The sequence below is a fragment of the Panthera uncia genome (genome assembly GCF_023721935.1).
Source record: "Panthera uncia isolate 11264 chromosome A1 unlocalized genomic scaffold, Puncia_PCG_1.0 HiC_scaffold_17, whole genome shotgun sequence".
Taxonomy (NCBI): Eukaryota; Metazoa; Chordata; class Mammalia; order Carnivora; family Felidae; genus Panthera; species Panthera uncia.
Genome location: NW_026057577.1, coordinates 31,973,773 through 31,995,052, shown reverse-complemented (window position 1 = coordinate 31,995,052; position 21,280 = coordinate 31,973,773). Strand labels below are relative to the sequence as shown.

Here is a 21,280-nt window from a genome sequence, read left to right as displayed (position 1 = left end):
TAGTAGGGGGAGTGAAAGTGTGGGGGTATAGCATAGGGGAGGACTACTTTGTTGTCTAATAGGCACTGTCCTTCCTACTCTTGGTATTTAATCCCTCCCTATGTAAACAGCTCTGGTTACCCCTGGTTACCTGTAAACACCCCACCCCACTCCCAGTGCCTTGGTAAATTTAACTCTCCCAACTTGGCTATAGAGCAGGAAGGGCTCTGTGTGTGTGTGTGTGAAGTCCTGACCAGAGACATCAAAGATCATGGGTTCCAGGACCACGATGAATTTGGGAAATCAGTTTCCATCATATAATGTTATGTTATACCTGTGAATCACACTTGGACCTTCTTACACTTCCCCCAAACAGAAGCTCGAGTCTTCCCAAAGGGAAGGAAGGGAAAAGGACCATGCTATGTCTATTTTTAAGGTGGGGGAAGTCTGCGAAGGGTCTAGGACTCGCTAAAGTTGCATATGCAGGGCTAGATGATAGGCAGGCTTGATCCTTTCACAAGCCATCTCTGATGGCTAGGTGATCATGGAGACATACCCAGGCAGGAGACCCACTCGGAGGCTGAGTCAGATTTGTCAAGTCTAGCCTAACCTGGGTCAGTGTGAGGATGAGTACAATGGGGATCGGGGTGCTGATGTGTTTGCTCCAAGACCACCCGGAGCCTGAATCATAGTAGGAACTCGAAGCCAGAAGTTTAAGGGTAAAGGGTGCCCATTGTCATTGTCCCAGGGCTATGACAGGTGGTGACTCCTGCCCAATCTGTTCCTGTCCCCAGGGTGAGTCCTGAGGTGGTGGGGGCTGGAGTGAGGGCCTTGCAAGTGCCTGGGAGAGCACAGAGCTCTTTCTGCCTCAGAGTCTTTATACAGGGGGCTACAGCTACCCCCAGAGGTTCCTAGGAGACCCCACATAGGCATCCAGGGCTTGTTCTAGGTGCCAAGGCAGAATGGGAATGCTAGAGCTATGCACTCCAGCCCCATCCAGGATGTTCCCACCAAAGGCAATGGGTCCAGCCAGGGACAGCACCTACCTGAGGCCCTGGCACAACTTTCTGGGTCGAGGGAGCTTACCAAGCAATGCTTTCTATCGGATCGTGGGCTGATGGGTCAAGGAAGGTGGTGGGTACACCCTTATGAACTCTAGCTAGTACAAGTGATAAGGCTGGGGAGAAGGGGTGCACTGAGGTGATGGGAAGACACTGGGGGCTAAGGAGAAGATGAAATTGCTCACAAGATCTGAGTTGCCTGGTCTCAAAGTGTGGTCCTGGCCCCCTGGCTCACATTCTAATCCATACCACCATGGTCCTTGTTAGGCAGACCCCTGCTCATCCTGTTTCCTAGCCTGTGGAGGAGTGGAGATGGGCCTAGCCCCTGGCTTCAAGTTGCACACCTGCCTTTCCCTCACCTTCATGTCAGCCAAAGCCTGGCGATGCACCCTAGGCTTCTGGCCCGCGCCAGGGGAGAAAGCTGGAAAAGTAGAGCCTAGGGCCCAAGTCTCTCCTGCTAGCGACGCCACCGCTTCGCGAGCGGACGCGGCCGCTTTAAGGCGCGGTGACCCCACGACACCCGCGGGCGGGGCGGGGACAGTGCGGGCGCCCGCGGCACCGGCGGAGGCTAACGTGAGGGAGGTAGTGCGCGGCGTCCAGCCCCACCATGCTGACCGCGCTCGCACCGCCAGCCCTGCCTGGGCTCCCAGGGCGCCTGCCTGAGGTCCCCGCCCGGCGCCAGGACTCCTCCGGTTCGTCAGGTTCCTACCACACGGCTCCGGGTTCTCCAGAGCCCCCGGACGTTGGGCCGGACGCGGAGTGCCGAGCGAATTGGCCCGGGGTGGCCCCTGCGCTGGGGGCGGGCGCGCAGCCTCGCCTGTCCGTCAGCGCCCAGAATAGCCGCCAGCAGCTCGGGACCAGCTCGGGTTTCCCGCGAGGCCCGGGCTCCGGCCCGCGGCCACCCCAGCCCCAGCTGCGCATGCTGCCGTCGGGGGAGATGGAAGTCATCTTCGGCGCCGGGGCCCTGTTCAGCCGCTCCGACGCGGCGGATAGCGAGGTGCAACAGCTCACCGCTCGAGCTTTCCGCAGCCTCTCTCCGCCCGGGCCCGCGACTCCTGCTCCAGCAACACCGACGCCTCAGGCCCCGAACGGTGGCTCCCGCTGGGCCACTTACCTGGAGCTGCGGCCCCGCGGGCCAAGTCCTGGGACCCCGGCGCAGTTCGAGTGTGTGGAGGTGGCGCTGGAGGAACGTGCCGAGCCCGCCAGACCCCGGACTGTGCCCAAGCGTCAAATTGAGCTGCGCCCCCGACCCCGGAGCCCCCCGCGGGAGGCGGGCGCGCCGCGCCCCCGACTGCTTCTGCGCACTGGCTCCCTGGATGAGTCGCTGGGCCGCCTGCAGGAAGCCGCGGGTCTAGTGCAGACAGCACTGGCCAGAAAACTAAGCCCTGCGGCCCCTGCCCGGAGCAGCGCCACCTTCGGGCCCACGGGGCGGCTGGAGTGTGCGACCCGGGAAACGGCCCGCAGTACCCGAAAGGTCCTGGAGGAGGCCAGGTCTCGGCCACCCCGCGTGCATCATAGTTCAGCCCCCGCCAGGGCACCACGGCCGTGGCCTAGCCTCCGAGAGCGCGCGATTCGGCGTGACAAGCCCGCGCCGGGGACCGAGCCGCTGGGTCCGGTTAGTTCCAGCATCTTCCTGCAGTCAGGGGAGAAGATTCAGGAGGCGCACAGTCAGGAACTCAAGACTCGGTTCCCGCGAGAGACTCTGGATCGAACCATCCTGAGAGAACCGTCTCCGCCTTTTGAGTCTAGGGACCCCCGGGAGGTTCCGAGTAAGGCTGGAAAACCTAGGAGCTCGTCCCCACTGTGGCAGGCTCCAAATGGGACCGTACGGGGTCCTCACTGCCCGTCCCCCCAGAATCTGCCTCCGTGGAATCGAGCTATTCAGAGAGTAAGTAGCCCGTCGTTTCCCGAGGCATCCTCTGCCTGGGGAAATCAGGATCCTGCTATCGAGGAAACTGTCAGCAGAAGAAGCCCTTCCCCACCGATCCGTTCTCAGTGGAATCAGGGTGTTGCCAGAACAAGAAGCCCATCCCCCGAAGCCCCTTCCCTGTGGGAGGTTCCGAAACCTGCAGTCGGGAATACCGCAGAAGGCAATAGGAGCCCGTCCCCGCCGGCCTTGTCCTCACTGGAGCCTCCAGATCGTACTAATGGGACGTGGAACCCATCTCCCCAAGAGACGTGGGATCCCACACTGCAGGGCTCATCGATAGTACCTACATCGGAAGCTCTAAATGGGATAGGGCAGGAGGAGCTGGCGCTGCCTAGACCGTCCGCCCCCAGGACCCCCGAGCTCACAGACGCGCAGAGTCCGTCCACGCGGGAGATGCGGAATCTTGCCTTCCGAGGCAGTCAGCCGTCGCCAGAAGTGGCTGCACCCGAGCTGCCCCTCAGTCGCCTCGTGGGCACCTTGGATGCCGATGTGCACCGGGAAGTCTCGGGCCCTGGAGAAGCAGCCTCGGGACGACCGCGCGTGGCCATTCCACGGCCCCGCGACGTGCGCAAGATGGTGAAGACCACGTACGCGCCAAGCTTTCCTCCGGGAACACCAGGTTCGGGGCTGCCTGCGCCTCCCGCGGAACCCCGCGGAGAGGAGGGCGGCTCATCCAAGACACAAGAGTTCCAGGCGTTGGAGTCCCCAGCCCCAGCTCACTACACTTCTGTTTATCTGAAGGACTTTCTGCCAGTCGTGACGCACCCCTACGAGCCCCCAGAGCCGTCCCCCGACACAGTCCCCCGGGATGCTTCACAGCCCAACGGGGTCCTGAGGCGGAGAGCAGAGAACAGCACCGCAAAACCCTTCGCGCGCACTGAGATCCGCCTGCCTGGTGCACTGGCCTTGGGCCGCCGGCGGGAGGGACCTGGGGGAGTCCTGGTGCGCGGTTCTGGCGTAGAGAACCGGGATGCGGAGGTCCAGCGCCTGGTCCCTGACGGCCAGGGGCGGACCAGCCCTCTAGGAGGCGCTCGCACCTCACCCCAGCAGTCGCCCATAAGGCCAGCCGGGCCCCAACCATCCAGACCACCCTGTCCCAGCTCCCCTCAGGCGAACCCTAGCTTGAGCCCTGGGATAGCACCCAAATTGGAGACCCCTCGTGTGGCTCCAGAGACCGCGACTTCTGTCCAGTCGTCTCTCCCGCGGGAGCCCCAGGCGTCGGCAGGCAGAACGGCCCCGCCCCAGCCCCGCGCCGCGTCAGCGCCACCGATGGACCGGTCCCCAGAAGGCCCTTTCCAGGGGGCGCGGAAGCCACCTGGGACCGCGTATCCGGGGAAGGTCCTGGTGGACCCCGAGAGCGGCCGATACTACTTTGTGGAGGCGCCGCGACAGCCTCGGCTACGGCTGCTCTTCGACCCAGAGAGCGGGCAATATGTAGAGGTGCTGCTGCCGCCATCGCCCCCAGGGCCACCCCGCCGCGTCTACACCCCGCTGGCCCTGGGCTCCAGCCTCTACCCGCCCACCTATGGGCCTATCCCCAGCCTGTCGATGCCGCCATCCCCGGGCCCGCCGGCCTTCAGCGGCCCCCCACTACCCTGGGCCTCTGAGGCGGGGCACCTGGACGGGATGTATTATCTGCCAGTGAGTGGAACCCCCAGCCCCGCACCCCCTCTGCTCCTCTGTGCTCCACCCAACAGCTCAGGTTCAGCCCAGCCCGGCAAAGGGCCCTTGTTCCCAGTGTGAGGTCTGATCCCCCATGGTGTTGGGGCCTGTTGGTAGCCCTGGAGGTTCTGGCATCCAGTCCCCTGCCCTTCTTTCCTTCTATCACCTCTTTCTTTTACTCATCGCATCCAATCTTCAGACCGGAAGTTACCTTCAGAGAATGTATCTGAAACTTTGGGACTGATGGAGCTGGAATTCAGAAAGTGGCTGCCTACTTCCTCCCCCAACAAAATTGTATACTCCTTTCCCAAGCATTCCCAGAGTGTAGTGTGTTTGTGTGTGTGTAAAAGTGAGGGGTCTCAAGAGTTGTCCCCAGGAGCCAATTTGAGGGGCTGTTGGGGTTTGCTAGGGGCAACAAGAAATAGGAGCAGCAGAGGTCTGGGCTGCTCCCAGAGGTAGTGAGCTGTCTGTCCCTCCCTGAATGGTGGACCCAGCTGAGATGGAGCAGGCTAGTGAGCACTGGTGGGATGGAAGGAGAAGGACTCTGGCTAGCAACTTTGTTATTCTTTGGAAGAGGGTGTGAGCCTTGGCCTGGGAGGCTGTGTGGGAAAGTGGCCAGTGCAGCCCCTAGGCCAGGCAGGGTCTGAGAAGGAGAGCTGTTGAGACAGCAGGTGGAGGCAGAGCAGGGAAGTAATATGGAAGTGGTTATGGTTATGGACAGTCAGCCTGGGGATGGGGGTTGGGTGGGGAGGCAGCTGTAGTCTCCAACTGGGAGCCCCAACTCTCATCCTCCCCTTAACCTCAGCATCTGACTTGGCTTCTCTAAGCCCTCAGAGCTGAGCTGGCTCATCCTAGGGCCAGGAGTGGGGGGCTTAAGCCATCCCCACCCAGAGTGGAAAGCAGATGAAGTGAATCATCAGGAAGGACTTACAAGCAGAACCTCTTGACCATTCTGGGTTCTGGGTGTAATGGAGGATGAGTTAAGGCTGGCAGTAAAAGGGATGCCCCTGGGGTCGGGATGAGGGCGGGGACAGAGACATGGAGCCTCAACTGGTTCAACTGCCTCAGTAACAGTTGTGGCAACCATGCCCAGAGAGGGGGTGGCTCTGCAGGCTGGGCACAGCAAGGAAGGGCCTGTGTTCTAATTGCCCTGAGATTATAGGAGCCTCTGAGGAGGCCTGAGAGAGATGAATGGGGTAGGAGATGCTCTACATGGGGGTCTGTGTGGAGTTCTGAGCTTGAATTGGCAGAAGCTTGTTGAACTGATAAGTGATGATGTGATGAGTTTGTGGAAGAAGAGTTCCCATTAGAAGCAGTTGTTGGGGACAGAGATGGATGCCTTACTTAGGTTCCAGGCCTCTGGGGGGTCTGGGTCCCTTGAAGTCTATCTGTCTGCCTCTCTGCCTTGGACTGGAAGCTGACCAGGAGAACTATGAGTCAGAATAACCTGAACATCTTCTTATGGCCACAGATGCTGGTTCTGATGACATGAAGGGCCCTGGGCTGCTCCTGGTCCCCTCACCTCATCCTGGTGTGCAATAAATCACTGACCCAATGAGCCATGATGGTCGGAATGACTGGTGTAACTTGTCTGATTTCTGATTTCCTATCACAACCCCTAACACCCCCCATAATGCTCTTCCATGCCTTGGTATGGCCCTCAGGCTCAGGGAAGGAGCCCATGTGTGTCTTTCATGTGCCATGGCATCCTTGCCTCAGCAAACTTGCCTCCCAGGGAGGGAGCCCTAGGCTGGCAGCCATGCCTGTGACCTAATTCCTCCTGGTGGCTGAGTGGCCAGTGGCTTTGGGGTCAATCAGGTTTGGATTCCAGTTTCAGTATGGCCCTTGTAGCTGTATGGTCTTGGATTTGTCACTTCTCTCTGAGCCTTCATGTGCTCATAAAAATGACACTAACCAAGTACCTCTTCCCCCAAGGTACTCAGGACAGTGCCCACTGAGTTGCCAGATCCCAGGACATGGGAGGTATCAGCTCCCATGTGTTCTTGCCCATGCTCAGCCCCCCTCCTTACATCATTGTTCCCTATCTGTGAAATGGAGTTGAGTTGGCTGAAGCAAGGATCCCACTAGAGGAGGTGCACACGTGGCATCTTCAGGGCCCTGGGGGAAGGGAGAGAGTGGGAGGGGTGAGGTGTTGGTTCCCCATTGGTTGGGTCAGGAGTTCCGGGGCGGCCCCCACTGCACACGTACACATGCACACCTGCACCCCAACCACAGCCCATGCTCACTGAGCCAGCTCCACAGACCATGAGGCTGTCACTGACACTGACACTGCTGCTGCTGGGAGCCTGGGGCATCCCAGGGGGCCTTGGAGACAGGGCTCCACTCACAGCCACTGCCCCGCAGCTGGACGATGAGGAGAAGTACTCAGCTCATATGCCTGCTCACCTTCGCTGTGATGCCTGCAGGGCGGTGGCCTACCAGGTGAGTACCTCCCCCCAGCAGTTCCCCTGACCCTATCCAGGCCCCTCTTGAAGACAGTCCCCTCCTTCTACCTCAGATTCTACTATTGGCTTTTGATTTCTTTTTCTTTTTTTTTTTTAAGTATTTATTTATATATGTGAGATCATGACCTGAGCCGAAATCAAAAGTGGGACGCTTAACTGACTGAACCACCCAGGCGCCCCTGGCCTTTGATTTCTAAACTCTCAATCCCAGGGTATCGAGTTAGATTCAGCCTTCCATGATATTTCCACCTTCACCTCACCTAAACCTCCATGCCTCAGTTTACCCATCTCTCTGCCCAATAGCAAGCAGATTATCTGGGACACCCATTCCACAATATCTTGAGACCCTAGGTAGTCACGAGCTTGTCCTCTTGGACTCTTTCTTTTCCAGGCTTATCCTCGGGTTGGGGCTCCTTCCCAAAATATGACCAGGGAGCACTGGTGTATATGTGCATGTGTGCATGTGGGTTGAGTACATGAATATATGAGTATGTGTGTATCTCGCGTTCATGCACAAGCCTGTCAAGCATGCCTGAATATCTCTATGGGGGGAGGGGAGCCTATGAGCACACGTGTCATTGAAGACTGGGCTCTGTTTTTTTTTTTTTTTTTTTTTTCTTTTTTCTTTCCTTCTTGTGGTTTAAGAAGAAGAATGGCTCTGTCAGCTAAGCATCGACTTTTGGTTTCAGTTCAGGTCATGATCTTGCATTTTCTGGGCTTGAGCCCCATGTCGGGCTCTGCACTGACAGTGCAGGAGTCTGCTTGGGATTCTTTCTCTCTCTTAAAAATAAATAAACTTAAAAAAATAAAATAAAATATCATGTGCTGATGGGCAGGTGTGCCCTGGGGAAGGAGGCCCAGTGCTCAGGCCTAACTTTCCACTTCAGAGTTTCCCACCCACCCCATTCCAGGGAAGTGGATCCTATCTCAGCAGACCCAGTCTCAGCTTTCCGAGCCTGTGGGAGGGCCATGAAGCCTGTTCACAGGAGTTTCCTGCTCAAAAGGCTTACCTCACTTTCTCCCGGAGACCCAGGCTCCTGTCTGCCCCTCTCCCACCATTGAGCAGTCCAAAAGTCCTAGCTCTCAGCCCCTCCTTGTTCTAGATGTGGCAACATTTGGCAAAGGCAGAGGCCAAGCTTCACACCCGGGACTCAGGAGGGCAGCAGGAGCTGAGTGAATCAGTATACACAGACATCCTGGACCAGAGCTGCTCCCAGACCTGGCAGGGGTGAGTCAAAAGTCTGGTCCCTACCACCCTCCCCCAGGGGAAGGGATGATGGGTAGAGGTTCTCATTCTCCCACTCACGCCAGACACACAATCCACTAGGGCTCTGGTCTAAGGTAGGGGGCTGGCTGTGAGGCAGTCTGAGCTCTGGAGCTAGGAGCAAGTAGAATGGTAGGTGGCCAGGATATATGGTTGCTGTGTGACCTTGGGCCAGGGGCTTTCCCTCTCTGGTCCTCAGTTTTCCATCAGGGAAGATCAGAATCTGGGCTCTGGCTTCAGCAAATGCCCAGTGTGCTCAGCTTCATGTGGGGATGGATCCCTTGCTGGCAGGGCTCCCACTAATGCTGTATCTCTCCTCCCCACTGCTTCCAGCTACGGGGTCCGAGAAGTGAACCAGGTGAAACGTCTCACGGGCCCAGGACTCAGCAAGGGGCCAGAGCCAAACATCAGTGTGATGATCACAGGGGGCCCCTGGCCCACCAGGTGATGGCAGGAATGGGGGGTGGAATGGAGACTTTGGAGCCTTGATCAGCCCCCTGTGGGGCAGGCAAAGTCTGAGGCTCTTGCTGGGCTCCCGTAGGCTCTCCATGACATGTTTGCACTACCTGGGGGAGTTTGGAGAAGACCAGATCTACGAAGCCCACCAACAAGGCCGAGAGGCTCTGGAGGCGTTGCTGTGTGGAGGCCCCCAGGGGGCCTGCTCAGAGGAGGCACCTGTCACGAAGACAGAGCTCTAGTCCAACTGCTCCTTCCCCTTCCTGGTCAGCCCCTGAAGGGAGCTGGGCTTCCTCTGGATCTGTCCTACTCCTTTGTGCAGGCTGCCTGGAGGGCAGGGAGGCCATGCTTTTCTGTGCTGCCATGGCCACCACCCCCCTCCTCAGGCTTTAGAACACTGGGGCCTGGTGTGTGTGAGGCGAGGCCTTCCCTTCTGGACTCAAATAAAACCCAGTGACCTCCATTTCTTGATTTCTTCCCTCTGCAAAAGGTGCTCATGGGGCTGGAAAGTCAGACTTTGGTATTTCTGCTGAGGTTGTACCTAGAGAGGGCCAAATACACTTCCATACAGTTTTCCAGAGGTAGGTGAAACCTGTCATGGCTAGAAATGTGAGCAAGCTGTCAAAGGCATATGGAATCAGTTATATGAATGATAAAACCCAGATCCATCATGAGAGAAAAGGAAAACTCCATGAGCAGACTACCTATGGACACACCTACTTAGCACTCTGCTATCTGTGCCCCTCCCTGAACACTGGTCTAACTGGGTCTATGCCCAGCAGCTGTTCAGTTTCCGGACTCTACCTCTGACCCTAGCTGGCATGATTGAGCCCTAGGTGTCTGCCTGGGACTGGGGAGGGCAGGGTTCCTGGAACGTGCTGGATTCAGTATCTTGATTCTAAGTCCTGCTCTCCCCAGAAATTCTTCTGGCCTGAGAACTTTCCTTAGCAATGGAGGAAATGGTTCCACCTGGGCCCCACCTAAGTCTGGGAACCTGTGGACAGGCAGTGCTATACCTTGTAGTTTCTTTTGTGGGTGTCTCTCTGATCTGCTGAAGCCCTGGGAGGTGGACAGAACAGACACTCTAATAACCAGTTGACAGACACCGAAACCAAGGCTTAGAAAATAAAGGAGGCTCAAACCAAGTCCAAGTTTGAGTAGTGACAGGGCTGGGAGGGGATTCAGATTTGGGGAATTCGGGGGGAAGTCATTGCTGGAGGAATAGGGGTGCCCCAGGCAGGACCTGACCCCTCCAGATTTTATGAGCTATACTGCAGCCTGGTCCCCTACATTCCATTACCTGGTCCCTATCTGCCTGAGGCCCCTCCTCCCTGGCCTTCACCCCAGGAGAGAACCCCTAGTCACCAGGAAGAGAGCCAGGGCCCAAGGAACCAGCTGAGCTGCCAGTGTATTGGGTGTGGAGATGGGATCCTATGACATGGATCTGTGTGGCCCTGTGATTACATGGAGTGATTTATTTATTTTTTTAAGTTTTTTTTTTTTTCTACTGTTTATTTATTCTTGAGACAGAGACAGAGTGCAAACAGGGGAGGGGCAGAGAGAGAGGGAGACACAGAATCTGAAACAGGCTCCAGGCTCTGAGCTGTCAGCACAGAGCCCGACGAGGGGCTAGAAACCACTGACTGTGAGATCATGACCTGAGCCGACGCTCAACTGACTGAGCCACCCAGGCGCCCCTACATGGAGTGATTTAGATACACTGCAGCACAGTCTGAGTGCAGTGGATCCATTTGTTTGTGTATCTGAAACCATGTACAACATATCTGCCTTGTTTCTGTGTGTGTGGCATGTGGCTGGGTTGAACTGAATGTCTGTGGGACTTGTGCACCTAAGTGTAAGGGGTGGAGCTCTGTCTCCATAGCCCCCTGGGGAGTACTGGGGTGGAGAGAGGCAGGTGGGGAGGAAAATGCTAAGAAGTTTGGAAGCTTCGAACTGGTCAGACAACTTTGGGAAACCTGGGAGCAAGAGCCAAGAAGGGAGAGGAGAAGATAGGCAGACAGAGGAACAGCTGGGGACTGGAGAAGCTGACGACGACGGATTCACGGCTGTGGGATGAAGCTGCTGCCCAGGTGGAGAGCACTGCTGCCTGTGGGTCCTTGGAACAGGGCCTGGCCGTGGGCACAGCAACCCAGAAGTAGGTGGGCCCTGGGGGGCTGGGGCTGGGGCAGCCCAGAGGGAAGCAGAACCAGGAAGTTTAGGTCCATCCCCACCAGCTGAAGAGCCTTAGCTCCTCAGACCCTCCCAACCACCTTTAGCCCCCAGGTCCCATGATCAGGCTGGTAGGCCTGCCAGGAGGAGAAGACAGGCTGAGTCGAGGGCAGGTTTCAGTGACATGCACTCACACAGAGCCCAGTGCTTAGAAAGGCCTTGTATTTGGTTTAATATTCTACTACTGCTGTGTTAAAATTCATAATGCTTTTGGAACGGGGGTCCCAAATTTTCATTTTGCACAGCGTCCTGTGAATTATGTAGCCAGTCCTGCCCGGGAGGGGAAGGGAATCATTGTCTTGACATAGGAAACAGGCAAGGCTGGCCCATCTGTTTTGGGCCTCTGAGAAACTGAGGGATTAGTGGCTGTGTGGGGAGGGCAGGCCTTTATCAAATTTAATGGCTGATTTATAGCATGAGCTCCGGAGTTCAGGCCAACCTGAGTTTTTGGAATGTTTTTCTAAAATCATGCACCTATGTGGCTTTGGTCAGATCACATCTCCTAGATCTGTTTCTTCAGCTGTAAAAGAGGTTAATACCGCCTAGTGCCTGGGGTTAAACACGGCAGTACATAGCAATTGCTTGGCATACAGTCATTCCTCATTAAAGACAGTGATCATGGTAATGATAATTATTAACTTGTTATTAATAAGTGGGGAGGAAGAGTCTTGTTCAGAGTGTGACCTAGTAAATGCCCCCCGCTACTACCACCTCACCCTGGGGTTGGTAAACTTCCCAGACTGCCCACCCCTCACCAGCACTCTGACCCTCTCTTGGAAACAAGAACAGGTCCCATGCCCAGGCTCAGGTGCAGTCAGGGAAGGGTGTGCTCAGACGGCAGAGGCTTGGGTGGCCTTTACCACCATGGCCAGAGTTAATACGTTATCTCCGCCCAGGTCCTCCTTTCGCAATCAGAGCTGGGGATCTGGTTACAGATTTACTTCAAACAATGTCTGATGTGTGGACTAAAGTCCTTCTTGGCCTTCGTAAAGCCAATCCCCTCTTTTCCTCAGGAACCGCTCACACCTGTGCCCCAAAGATGAGGGCCCAGGAGGACCCCGAGGGCCAGACACAGGTGCTGGGGAACGGGTGGGACCTGGGTGGGGGGCAGGGTTGGGTGGGAGCTAGAGAGCCTTCTTAGGCCTTCTCCCCGGGAAGCAAGAGACAAAAGTTCTGATGAACTTGATTAAGAGTGACTATCCCAAGCTGAACGTAGCAATTGGGGGATGGTGTGTGGGTGGCAGTGGGTGCAGGGGTCATCAGCTTTAGGACTGGCGGACTCCAGCTTGAGGGCCAGCAGGGACCCAACCTCTCCCACCGCCAGGGAAACCCCGAGGACCTCCAAGGGGGCAAGAGTGAAACCACAGTGTGCCCAAGAGGGCCTGTCCACAGACTTCAGCCTTCTTGGTCCCCTCCTCTGTTGCTCCCCAAGGCATTCTGACTTAGGGGCCCATCCCCTTGGTTGGAATGCCCTGGTCCCAAGCCCTCCAGGAGCCAGCAGAGTGGACTCATCCCTGCACAAAGGAATGTGAGGAGCGAGCAGGGAGTAGCCAGGCCAAGTGGCAGTTGGGTGGCTGAACCGAGAGGGAGGGTGTGGTTTGGACCTCTTTCTGAGGATCTGACAGCCACTTGGGCTATCTGATTGATTCTGGAGCAGAATGGACTTAGCTGGTCCTCATCACTCCACCCTGAGTTCCTTCTCTCTGCTGCCCCAGCATGAGTCCCTGGGCTCAGCAGGGACCTCCACGAGGGATCCCACGATGTCCCTGCCTACAGAACCCAAGTTTGACATGTTGTACAAGATTGAGGATGTGCCACCCTGGTACCTGTGCATTCTGCTGGGCTTCCAGGTGGGCTTCTCGGGAGGGCTTCCCCGCCCCCACTCTGCATGCTCCCCAGAATCCCCACCCCTTTCTGGGCCAACAAGTTTATCTTGGGTAATAGGAAGAGAAACCTAAGGTCAGCAACAGTGACGGTCGCCAAGCAGGGGTGGGGAGGAGGTCTGATGGAGCCTGAGAGATTATCCCCAGGAACATGTCACCTGCCAGGCAGAGTGGCAGTCACAGGGAAGAGGACTCACTCCACTGAAGCCACAGGAATAACTTGGAGGCAGATTACTAACCCAGAGAGAGGTGAGGCGTAGGTCTCTGGGAATCCCTTGCAGGAGTATCAGCCCTGGGTGAGCTGCCAGGGGCAGCATGGGTTCAGGCCCACAGAGGCAGGCATAAGGATGGTTAGGACGCCCCTGTTTCCCTTTGAGCCCTATGGGCTCCACCTCATACACTCTCCCCCCACCCCCACCATCCCCCAGCATTACTTGACATGCTTCAGTGGCACCATTGCTGTGCCCTTCCTCCTGGCTGAGGCACTGTGTGTGGGCCGCGACCAGTACATGGTCAGCCAACTCATCGGTACTATCTTCACCTGCGTGGGCATCACCACCCTCATCCAGACCACACTGGGCATCCGGTGAGCTGTCCTGCCTCTGCCTCCCCACCCTCAACACACACAGTGATCCACACAGTGGGAGCAGGTGTTTTCTCTGAGGGCTGTTTCTTTGGGGGGAAAAGCTGCTATCTGTCACCACCTGCTACTCCTACTCCCAAGCCAGCCTTAGAGCCCGGAAGCTGGGATCCCACATTAGGCCCCTGACGTTCCTCAAAGGCAAGAAGTCTGCGGGTTTAAGGGAATATACCCTAGCTGGGCTCTCCTCCTGTTAAGCCCTACTCTGGGTAATCAGGACCACCCACTCCTCCCTTTTAGGGCCTGTGTGGTCTTCTTCAGTGGCCTGTTGTCCAGGGGCCCCTGCCCCTGTGTGCACAGCTCTAGGCTTGGGTGGCCACAAGATGGTTGTTTTTGTGATGGGGGGATGGAGGAAGGTTGTGAGTGGGGCTTGGATGCAATAGCTGAGCTGTTTGCTTCCCTGTACATGGCCCCTCACAGTGCAGGAAGTGGGGTTGGGAAGGAAAGGGAGCATGTTGTAGGCCAGAGACTGCATTTGTTTTCTCCCTTGGGCCCCAAAAACGTTAGAGGCCTGCCTGGGGCCACAGCGACTTCTCTCAGCTTTGCCCTGCCCTTGTCCCTGTGTCTCTGTCCCTGGATGTGATTCTCTCTGTCCTTCTCTCTGTGCCCCTCTCTCCCCATCTCCGCTGTCTCTGTGTCCCTGCCCTCCCCTGGCCCTGCCCTGTTGCTCTTTGCCTCTCCTTCCAGGCTGCCGCTGTTCCAGGCCAGCGCCTTTGCATTTCTGGTCCCAGCGAAAGCCATCCTGAGCCTGGAGAGATGGAAATGCCCCCCAGAAGGTGGGCACACTTCTGGGGTCTGTGCTGGAGAGGGGAGGCCCAGGAGCCTGGAAGTCTGGGCCACTGTCCTGAGTCCAGACACCAGACTGCATTCATGGCAGCACCTTCTCTTCTTCTCTGTGTTCCCTGGCTATGTGTGTGTCCCTGTTTCTGATCCCAGAGGAGATCTACGGTAACTGGAGTCTTCCCCTGAACACTTCTCATATCTGGCACCCACGAATACGTGAGGTGGGTTTGTATCTGGGTAGAAGAGACCTGGACCTGAGTAGGGGGCTAGTTGGGAGTGAGGGCCGATAATGAGTTGGAGGATTCAAGGAGGTGGTCCAGGACCTTTTTTCTTTTTTCTTTTTTTTTTTTAATGTAGAGGTCATAGCCTCTAAATAGTGACTTATAGTACCATTATTTGCTTTTCCAGGTCCAGGGTGCAATCATGGTATCCAGCATGGTGGAGGTGGTGATCGGGCTGATGGGGCTACCTGGGGCCCTGCTCAGCTACATAGGGCCTCTCACGGTCACCCCCACGGTCTCCCTCATTGGCCTCTCTGTCTTCCAAGCTGCTGGCGACCGAGCTGGCTCCCACTGGGGCATCTCAGCTTGGTGAGCAGGCATTAAGCCTGATCCTTTCCCAGCCCCACCCCTTTCACCCCTTTCGTGTCCTGGCCCCAGTCCAGCCTACCAGCCATCTTTCCTTTGTGCCTCTGCCCCCAGTTCCATTCTCCTGATCGTCCTCTTCTCCCAGTACCTGCGTAACCTCACCTTCCTGCTGCCTGTCTACCGTTGGGGCAAAGGCCTCACTCTCTTCCGCATCCAGATCTTCAAGATGTTTCCTGTGAGGAGCTGACAGACACCTGGGGCTGGGACTAGGGCAGGGGCTGGACCTGGGGCCAGGGCAAAGGTCGGGGGGCGGTCAGGTCCAGGACAGCATAGGAGCTAGAGCCAGAGCACAGGTGAGGTCCTAGTCAGCGGCTAGAGTAGGTATTGGGGTCCAGGTCTGAGCTGGTGTGGGGGCGAAGGCTAGGGCTGGGGCTGGAGCTGGAGCTAGGGCTGAGGTAGGGGCTGCTTAGCCTGGACCAAGACTTCCAGGGCCCTCAGTGCTCCCCTCACCCCACCCCACTTCAGATTGTGCTGGCCATCATGACCGTGTGGCTGCTCTGCTATATCCTGACCCTGACGAATGTGCTGCCCTCAGACTCCACAGCTTATGGATTCCAGGCACGAACGGACGCCCGAGGGGACATCATGGCTATTGCGCCCTGGATCCGCATCCCCTACCCCTGTGAGACACCCCACCTGGGACCTTCTGCTTCTAGCTAAGACCATCCATGATGGTCCCTGATGATCCCAACGCAGCCAGTGATGCACTTGGCATTAGCTGTACATTTATAGTGTGGCAGGCAGAGTGGTATTTTCCTCAAAGCCTCACTCCAGCTTCATGACTCTGAGTGATCCCAAATAAGCTCTGACAACTGTATAGCTCCCACCCCAGGGTGAGACATCTTAACCCCCACATACTGCCTTGTCCACTCCCTGCATCCCAGAGGTTACTGCACCCATCCTCCCTTCTCCCTCCCTATCCAGGTCAGTGGGGCCTGCCCACAGTGACTGCGGCTGCTGTCCTGGGAATGTTCAGTGCCACACTGGCCGGCATCATTGAGTCCATCGGAGATTACTATGCTTGTGCCCGCCTGGCTGGTGCACCACCCCCTCCAGTACATGCTATCAACAGGTATGGCCACCTGCCCTCTCCAATATCTGATCCCTCAGGGGCCATTCAGGAAGCAAATGTAGGGACAAGGTTGAGTCTCAAAGGTGTGGACTTGGTCAAGTCACTAATACTTTCCAGACCTCATTCTCCTTACTTATGAAATGGAATACTCATTGGGGCGCCTGGGTGGCTCAGTTGGTTGAGCGTCCGACTTCGGCTCGGGTCATGATCTCGCGGTCCGTGAGTTCAAGCCCCACGTCAGGCTCTGGGCTGATGGCTCAGAGCCTGGAGCCTGCTTCCGATTCTGTGTCTCCTTCTCTCTCTGCCCCTCCCCCCTTCATGCTCTGTCTCTCTCTGTCTCAAAAATAAATAAATGTTAAAAAAAAATTAAAAAAAAAAAGAAATAGAATACTCACATCACTCACTCTGAGTGTCACCAGAAGTTGAGATAAAGACGCCTAAGGGAAACTGCGGTCATTGACAACCTCTCGTGTGCATAGCCCTCCATGTGTATTCTCTTATGCAATCTACTAACGACTCTGTGAGACAAGGTACCCTTATTATGCCCATTTTACAGATGAGGAAATTGAAGCCCAGAGTCGCCTAAGGGAGTAAGTTCCAGGGCCCTGGGACTAGCGCTCGGACCTGGGCTCTTGGCTCCCAGACCCACCTCTGGCCTGGAGTGGGGAGTACTACAGACAGATAGTTGCAGCTTGCCCAGTCCCCAAGAAGGCGAGCAGCCCGCCCAGGGTGATGGAAGGACATAAGCCAGGGCAGAGGCTGGACTGAGGCCCAAACTCACCCTTTCCTTATAGGGGCATCTTCACGGAAGGCATCTGCTGCATTATCGCAGGTCTGCTGGGCACAGGCAACGGGTCCACCTCGTCTAGCCCCAACATTGGCGTTCTAGGGATTACCAAGGTGCCAAGACAAGCCGGAGCGGCACAAAGCCCCACCCCCATTCCCTGTGCCACAGACTTGCCCCAAGCTTCCCCCCACTTTGGCCTAGCCACGTCCTGTCTTCGAGAGGTCCCGCCCCGCATCAAGCCCCGGCCCTTTTGTGCTCACTTTTATAACAGGCCCCGCCCACCTTCCTGTCCTCTCGACTCATCCCGTCAGGCTTCGCGCCTGGAGTCTAACCCTGCCCCCCGACTCCCTTGCAGGTGGGCAGCCGGCGCGTGGTGCAATATGGTGCGGGCATCATGCTAGTCCTGGGCACTGTTGGCAAATTCACCGCCCTTTTTGCCTCGCTCCCTGACCCCATCCTGGGGGGCATGTTCTGCACCCTTTTCGGTGAGTGCCGCGTGTGCGCCGTGGGTCTCTGCACGGTCGCGGAGTGGTGGAGCCCATCGGGCCTGCGGGACGCCTTCAGCCGTTCTCCTGCGCCCTCAGGCATGATTACGGCTGTGGGGCTGTCCAACTTGCAGTTCGTGGACATGAACTCCTCTCGCAACCTGTTCGTGCTCGGATTTTCCATGTTCTTCGGGCTCACGCTGCCCAATTACCTGGAGTCCAACCCCGGCGTCATCAACACAGGTGCCTCCGCTAGTCTGAGTATCTCGGTCGATAGGGGAGGTATGGTGGGCTCGACTCTGGGCACAGCTCCCTCGGTCAAAGGCACCATACGAGAGAACCACAAATCCTGCCCAACTCTAGATGTGAACCAGAAGCTGAGAAGTGATTAGCAACTGTCCTTTACTAAGACACTTTCTATGGACAGCTATGGAGCTTTACATGTGCTCATTTAATATTCACAACAGCTCCAGGAGACAGATAGTATTATCATTTCCACCTTACAGAAGAGGAAAGTGAGGCTCAGAGAAGTTAAATGATTTGTCCCAAGATAAGTAGCAATTGGCAAAACTGGGATTTGAATCCAAGGGTGGGACAGGGTACAGATAGGTTAGAAAGTTGGGGTTTGTACCACTTCATCTCCCTGCCCACTCAAGGAAGTCAGTAAACTCCACAAGTGGGGAGAAAGCCCCTGAGCTCTGGTCTTCAGGTGAGGCCAAGATGTCCACTGGCCCTTGACCTATTCCACAGGCATTCCTGAAGTGGACCAGATTCTGACTGTGCTGCTGACCACAGAGATGTTTGTGGGTGGGTGCCTCGCTTTCATACTGGACAACACAGTGCCAGGTATGGGTCACCTCTGGGAGGGAAACAGAACTAGGCTGGGCTCACATGCACTCTAACAAATGACCCCTCGATCAGAAGTGTGGCCAGGACCCATGCAATGCAGGACGTGCAAGGAGAAACAGGAAGTTTGGGCTGGTGGAGTGCCCACTGGCTGGAGGGAGAGACTAGTGGCTAGACAGTGGTACAGTCATGCCTCATAGGTCTTGAAGAGGATGGGTCTAGTCATTCGGGGCCCTATGAGTTGTTTCCTTCCAATTCGTGATAGCCAGGTTGAGGGGTGCCTTTGGTAGCCTTTGCTTTCTTAGATTAGGGCAGATACAAATGAAGCATCAGTTTGTTGGCAACACCCACTACCAAATAATACTAGCTACTAGAAGAGCCCCTAACATTTATTTCTCTTTGATGTTAGGGCTTTTTGCAGGGATTGTGGAAGATAACTTAGTGAGTCCCTGAGAACCCTCCTGGCTCATGTTTATGTTCCCTGTAAGATATAAAAACTGTCACCAGTTACTTAATGAGTAACAAGCACAGTTAACGTTTACCAAACGTCTACTATGGGTCAGGCATGAAACTATGTGTCTCATTTCATTCTCAAAGACTATCCTGGTAGATGCTATCAACACCATTTCACAAGGAAACAGAATCAGAGAGGTTAAGTGACTTACCGAAGTTCACAGCATTTGAAGATTTAACAGGTTGCAAATCTGGGATTTTTACCAAGTCTATTTGATGCAGTCTAGGACTTGTGTCCCAACAATTGCACCATACTGCCTCTGTAGAGGGTTTCGGGGGATCTGGTGAATCAGGGAAAGCCCCATGGAGGCAGAGGTTAAAGGCTGCATCATTCCAGGAAGATGAGGGATGGGAGTAGAAGGATGATGGCCCTCCATCGCCCACCACTTCCCAGCCTGAACACAGCTGCAGGGTTGGAGGGCAGGCAAGGCCTAAGTGCCATGGCACTTTTAGAAATTCCAGACAGCATCAGATGATGAGAGAACTCTTGGTAGCAGTTACCCCATGGACTAACAGGTGGTACCCGCTCCTCCCCATTTAGAAGGCTGGCTGTGGACATGAGAAAGAGAAGTGGCAGCCTCTATGCTCATGGAATCTGAGGAGGTAGAGGGCATCAGCTGGACTGTATACTGACGGACTTTGTGGTTTGGGTAGCTGGATTAAGCTACCTCAGATTTTAATAGCCTCAGACTGCCTTGCTGAGATTCTCACATTCCCATCCTTCAACCCAACTCCCTATCAGCAACCATCACTACCAGGGATCATTATACATGTTATGCCCTATAATCCTTTTTTGTTTTAATGTTTGTTTTGAGAGAGAGAATGCAAGCACACAAGCAGGAGAGGGGCAGAGAAGGAGAGAGAATCCCAAGCAGGTTCTGCGCTGTCAGCACAGAGCCTGACAAGGGGCTCAGCTGCACAACCAACTGTGAGATTGTGACTTGAGTCAAAACCAAAGAGTTAGACACAACCGACTGAGCCACCCAGGAGCTCCATAATCGTCAATAGTCCTTCAGTGTGCATTGTTGAGGAATCTGAAGCTGAGTGGTCAAATCATTTACCTAATTCAAGTTGCCTAATTGCCAACCTGAATTCAAACCCAGGTCTGGTTAAACCAGAAGCCGGTCCTTAATCATGGAATTACCTGTATACAACTTTCTTCTGTGTGATGCACATTTTGCTGATGGGCCGCCTTGCATTTTCTTTCTTTCCCCATCCACAGCAGAAACTTAAGAGGGGTAATTTAGTTCAAGAAATGCTAGTGGGGCTAGTGGAAATCTCTTTCTACTCACACTGTATCAGTCTTCTCTAACCTCAGCCCTCTTGTAAAAACCTCAGAGATCTCACGCACTGCTTTCCTGCCTCTTGACGAAATACTCCCCTAGATGTAAATAATCTTTCATGTATCCATACTACCAACAAAGATTTTACTTAGTAGCTTGACTTTCTGAGGTTTGTATTATAAAAGCAAGTGTATTTTCTAAATATGGAATCATAATATTGAATATTAATAATGATTATAGCCTTTGTGAATATCCCTGCTTGGCCCCAAAGCGGGTCTGGGCACTATCTGGTCCCCATCAGCTTAGCACACACTAGCTCCACACTAGAGATGTAAACTGACCATTACTTAACCTTTCTGCCTGTTTCTTCATCATATAAATTTGTATAATAGTACCTGTATACTTCCCACAGGAATGTTTTGGAGAAATGAGATAAAGAAATGAAAGCACTTAGCACAGAGCCTGGTACACTATAGATACACAATAAATACAAAGTATAACCAGTACCTTTTAGGGTTTCCTCGAGCTCTTGCCAACTTAGGAGCTGAGAATTGTGGATTCAGTAACTTTTCAGTCCCAGAAAATAATTGAGAATGAAGACCATGGATTCCAGAAGTCTGCCTTAGGACTAGGTTATGGGAAGGGGAGGTAGTGGAGGGTTGCTGGCCCTGGTAATTTCTCTGTCCTCTTCCAGGGAGCCCACAGGAACGAGGTCTAATACAGTGGAAAGCTGGGGCCCATGCCAACAGTGAGATGTCTACCAGCCTCAAGAGCTATGACTTCCCCATTGGGATGAGCATGGTAAAGAGGATTGCCTTTCTGAAATACATTCCTATCTGCCCAGTCTTCAGAGGATTTTCAAGGTCAAAAGCCCAGCATCCAGTTCCAGAAGACACTCCAGATAATATACATACTGGGTCTGCGTGCACCAAAGTCTGAAAAATTACTCCTAGGAAAGGTAGGATGTGTTAGATGGTCTTTTGTGGGAGGGTTGAAAAATCATATTCTTATGCTTTAACCAAAGAAAAACAAAACTACTCAATTTCCACTTTTGTGACCTATTTCACAGTCTTTAAGGGGAAAGTAGATGGGTACAAAGTGAAAATATGGATTCTGAATGGAATTCCTTAGTTATTTCATAATGAGAGTAGAACTTCCCAACTGATGTGGGTCACTAAGAAGTTACAAGTATGCTGACATACTGACCCCTTCAGCAGTCTGAGTATCTAGGCAGGAAATGGGTCAACTGCAGCCCATGAACCATAAACTCTAGCCACAGATAGCCCCATCCTTGC

General features: G+C 54.9%; 3 protein-coding genes across 3 annotated transcripts in view; all 3 read left to right on the top strand.

Annotated features, from left to right (window-relative positions):
- The first annotated feature begins 1,565 nt into the window (after window positions 1-1,565).
- Window positions 1,566-6,225, top strand: PROB1 (proline rich basic protein 1). The gene has a single exon (XM_049649331.1). It carries the CDS (start codon window positions 1,648-1,650, stop codon window positions 4,711-4,713), a length of 3,066 nt encoding a protein of 1,021 aa, XP_049505288.1. The 5' UTR covers window positions 1,566-1,647; the 3' UTR covers window positions 4,714-6,225.
- A 635-nt stretch (window positions 6,226-6,860) lies between these two features.
- MZB1 (marginal zone B and B1 cell specific protein) lies at window positions 6,861-9,307 on the top strand. Its single transcript, XM_049649325.1, has 4 exons — window positions 6,861-7,074; window positions 8,201-8,325; window positions 8,695-8,805; window positions 8,903-9,307. The coding sequence occupies exons 1-4, from the start codon at window positions 6,871-6,873 to the stop codon at window positions 9,057-9,059; spliced, it is 597 nt and encodes a 198-aa protein (XP_049505282.1). The 5' UTR covers window positions 6,861-6,870; the 3' UTR covers window positions 9,060-9,307.
- A 1,089-nt stretch (window positions 9,308-10,396) lies between these two features.
- SLC23A1 (solute carrier family 23 member 1) overlaps window positions 10,397-21,280 on the top strand; it is a 16,264-nt gene continuing 5,380 nt past the window's right edge. Inside the window, exons 1-15 of the mRNA XM_049649330.1 lie at window positions 10,397-10,972; window positions 12,060-12,121; window positions 12,762-12,896; window positions 13,358-13,515; window positions 14,257-14,345; window positions 14,506-14,573; window positions 14,761-14,942; window positions 15,054-15,174; window positions 15,465-15,621; window positions 15,924-16,071; window positions 16,866-16,971; window positions 17,214-17,343; window positions 17,443-17,586; window positions 18,094-18,189; window positions 20,680-20,943. Of these exons, the coding sequence (XP_049505287.1) occupies window positions 10,891-10,972; window positions 12,060-12,121; window positions 12,762-12,896; window positions 13,358-13,515; window positions 14,257-14,345; window positions 14,506-14,573; window positions 14,761-14,942; window positions 15,054-15,174; window positions 15,465-15,621; window positions 15,924-16,071; window positions 16,866-16,971; window positions 17,214-17,343; window positions 17,443-17,586; window positions 18,094-18,189; window positions 20,680-20,924 (1,923 nt within the window). The 5' untranslated portion in view covers window positions 10,397-10,890 and the 3' untranslated portion in view covers window positions 20,925-20,943. The remainder of the gene's footprint in view (window positions 10,973-12,059; window positions 12,122-12,761; window positions 12,897-13,357; window positions 13,516-14,256; window positions 14,346-14,505; window positions 14,574-14,760; window positions 14,943-15,053; window positions 15,175-15,464; window positions 15,622-15,923; window positions 16,072-16,865; window positions 16,972-17,213; window positions 17,344-17,442; window positions 17,587-18,093; window positions 18,190-20,679; window positions 20,944-21,280) is intronic.

Bases quoted from the DNA above. Each gene is read 5' to 3' on its own strand.
- PROB1 (XM_049649331.1), top strand. From the start codon at position 1,648: ATGCTGACCGCGCTCGCACCGCCAGCCCTGCCTGGGCTCCCAGGGCGC.
- MZB1 (XM_049649325.1), top strand. From the start codon at position 6,871: ATGCTCACTGAGCCAGCTCCACAGACCATGAGGCTGTCACTGACACTG. The intron at 7,075-8,200 runs GTGAGTACCTCC...TCCTTGTTCTAG, and splicing joins GCAGGGCGGTGGCCTACCAG to ATGTGGCAACATTTGGCAAA. The intron at 8,806-8,902 runs GTGATGGCAGGA...GGGCTCCCGTAG, and splicing joins GGGGGCCCCTGGCCCACCAG to GCTCTCCATGACATGTTTGC.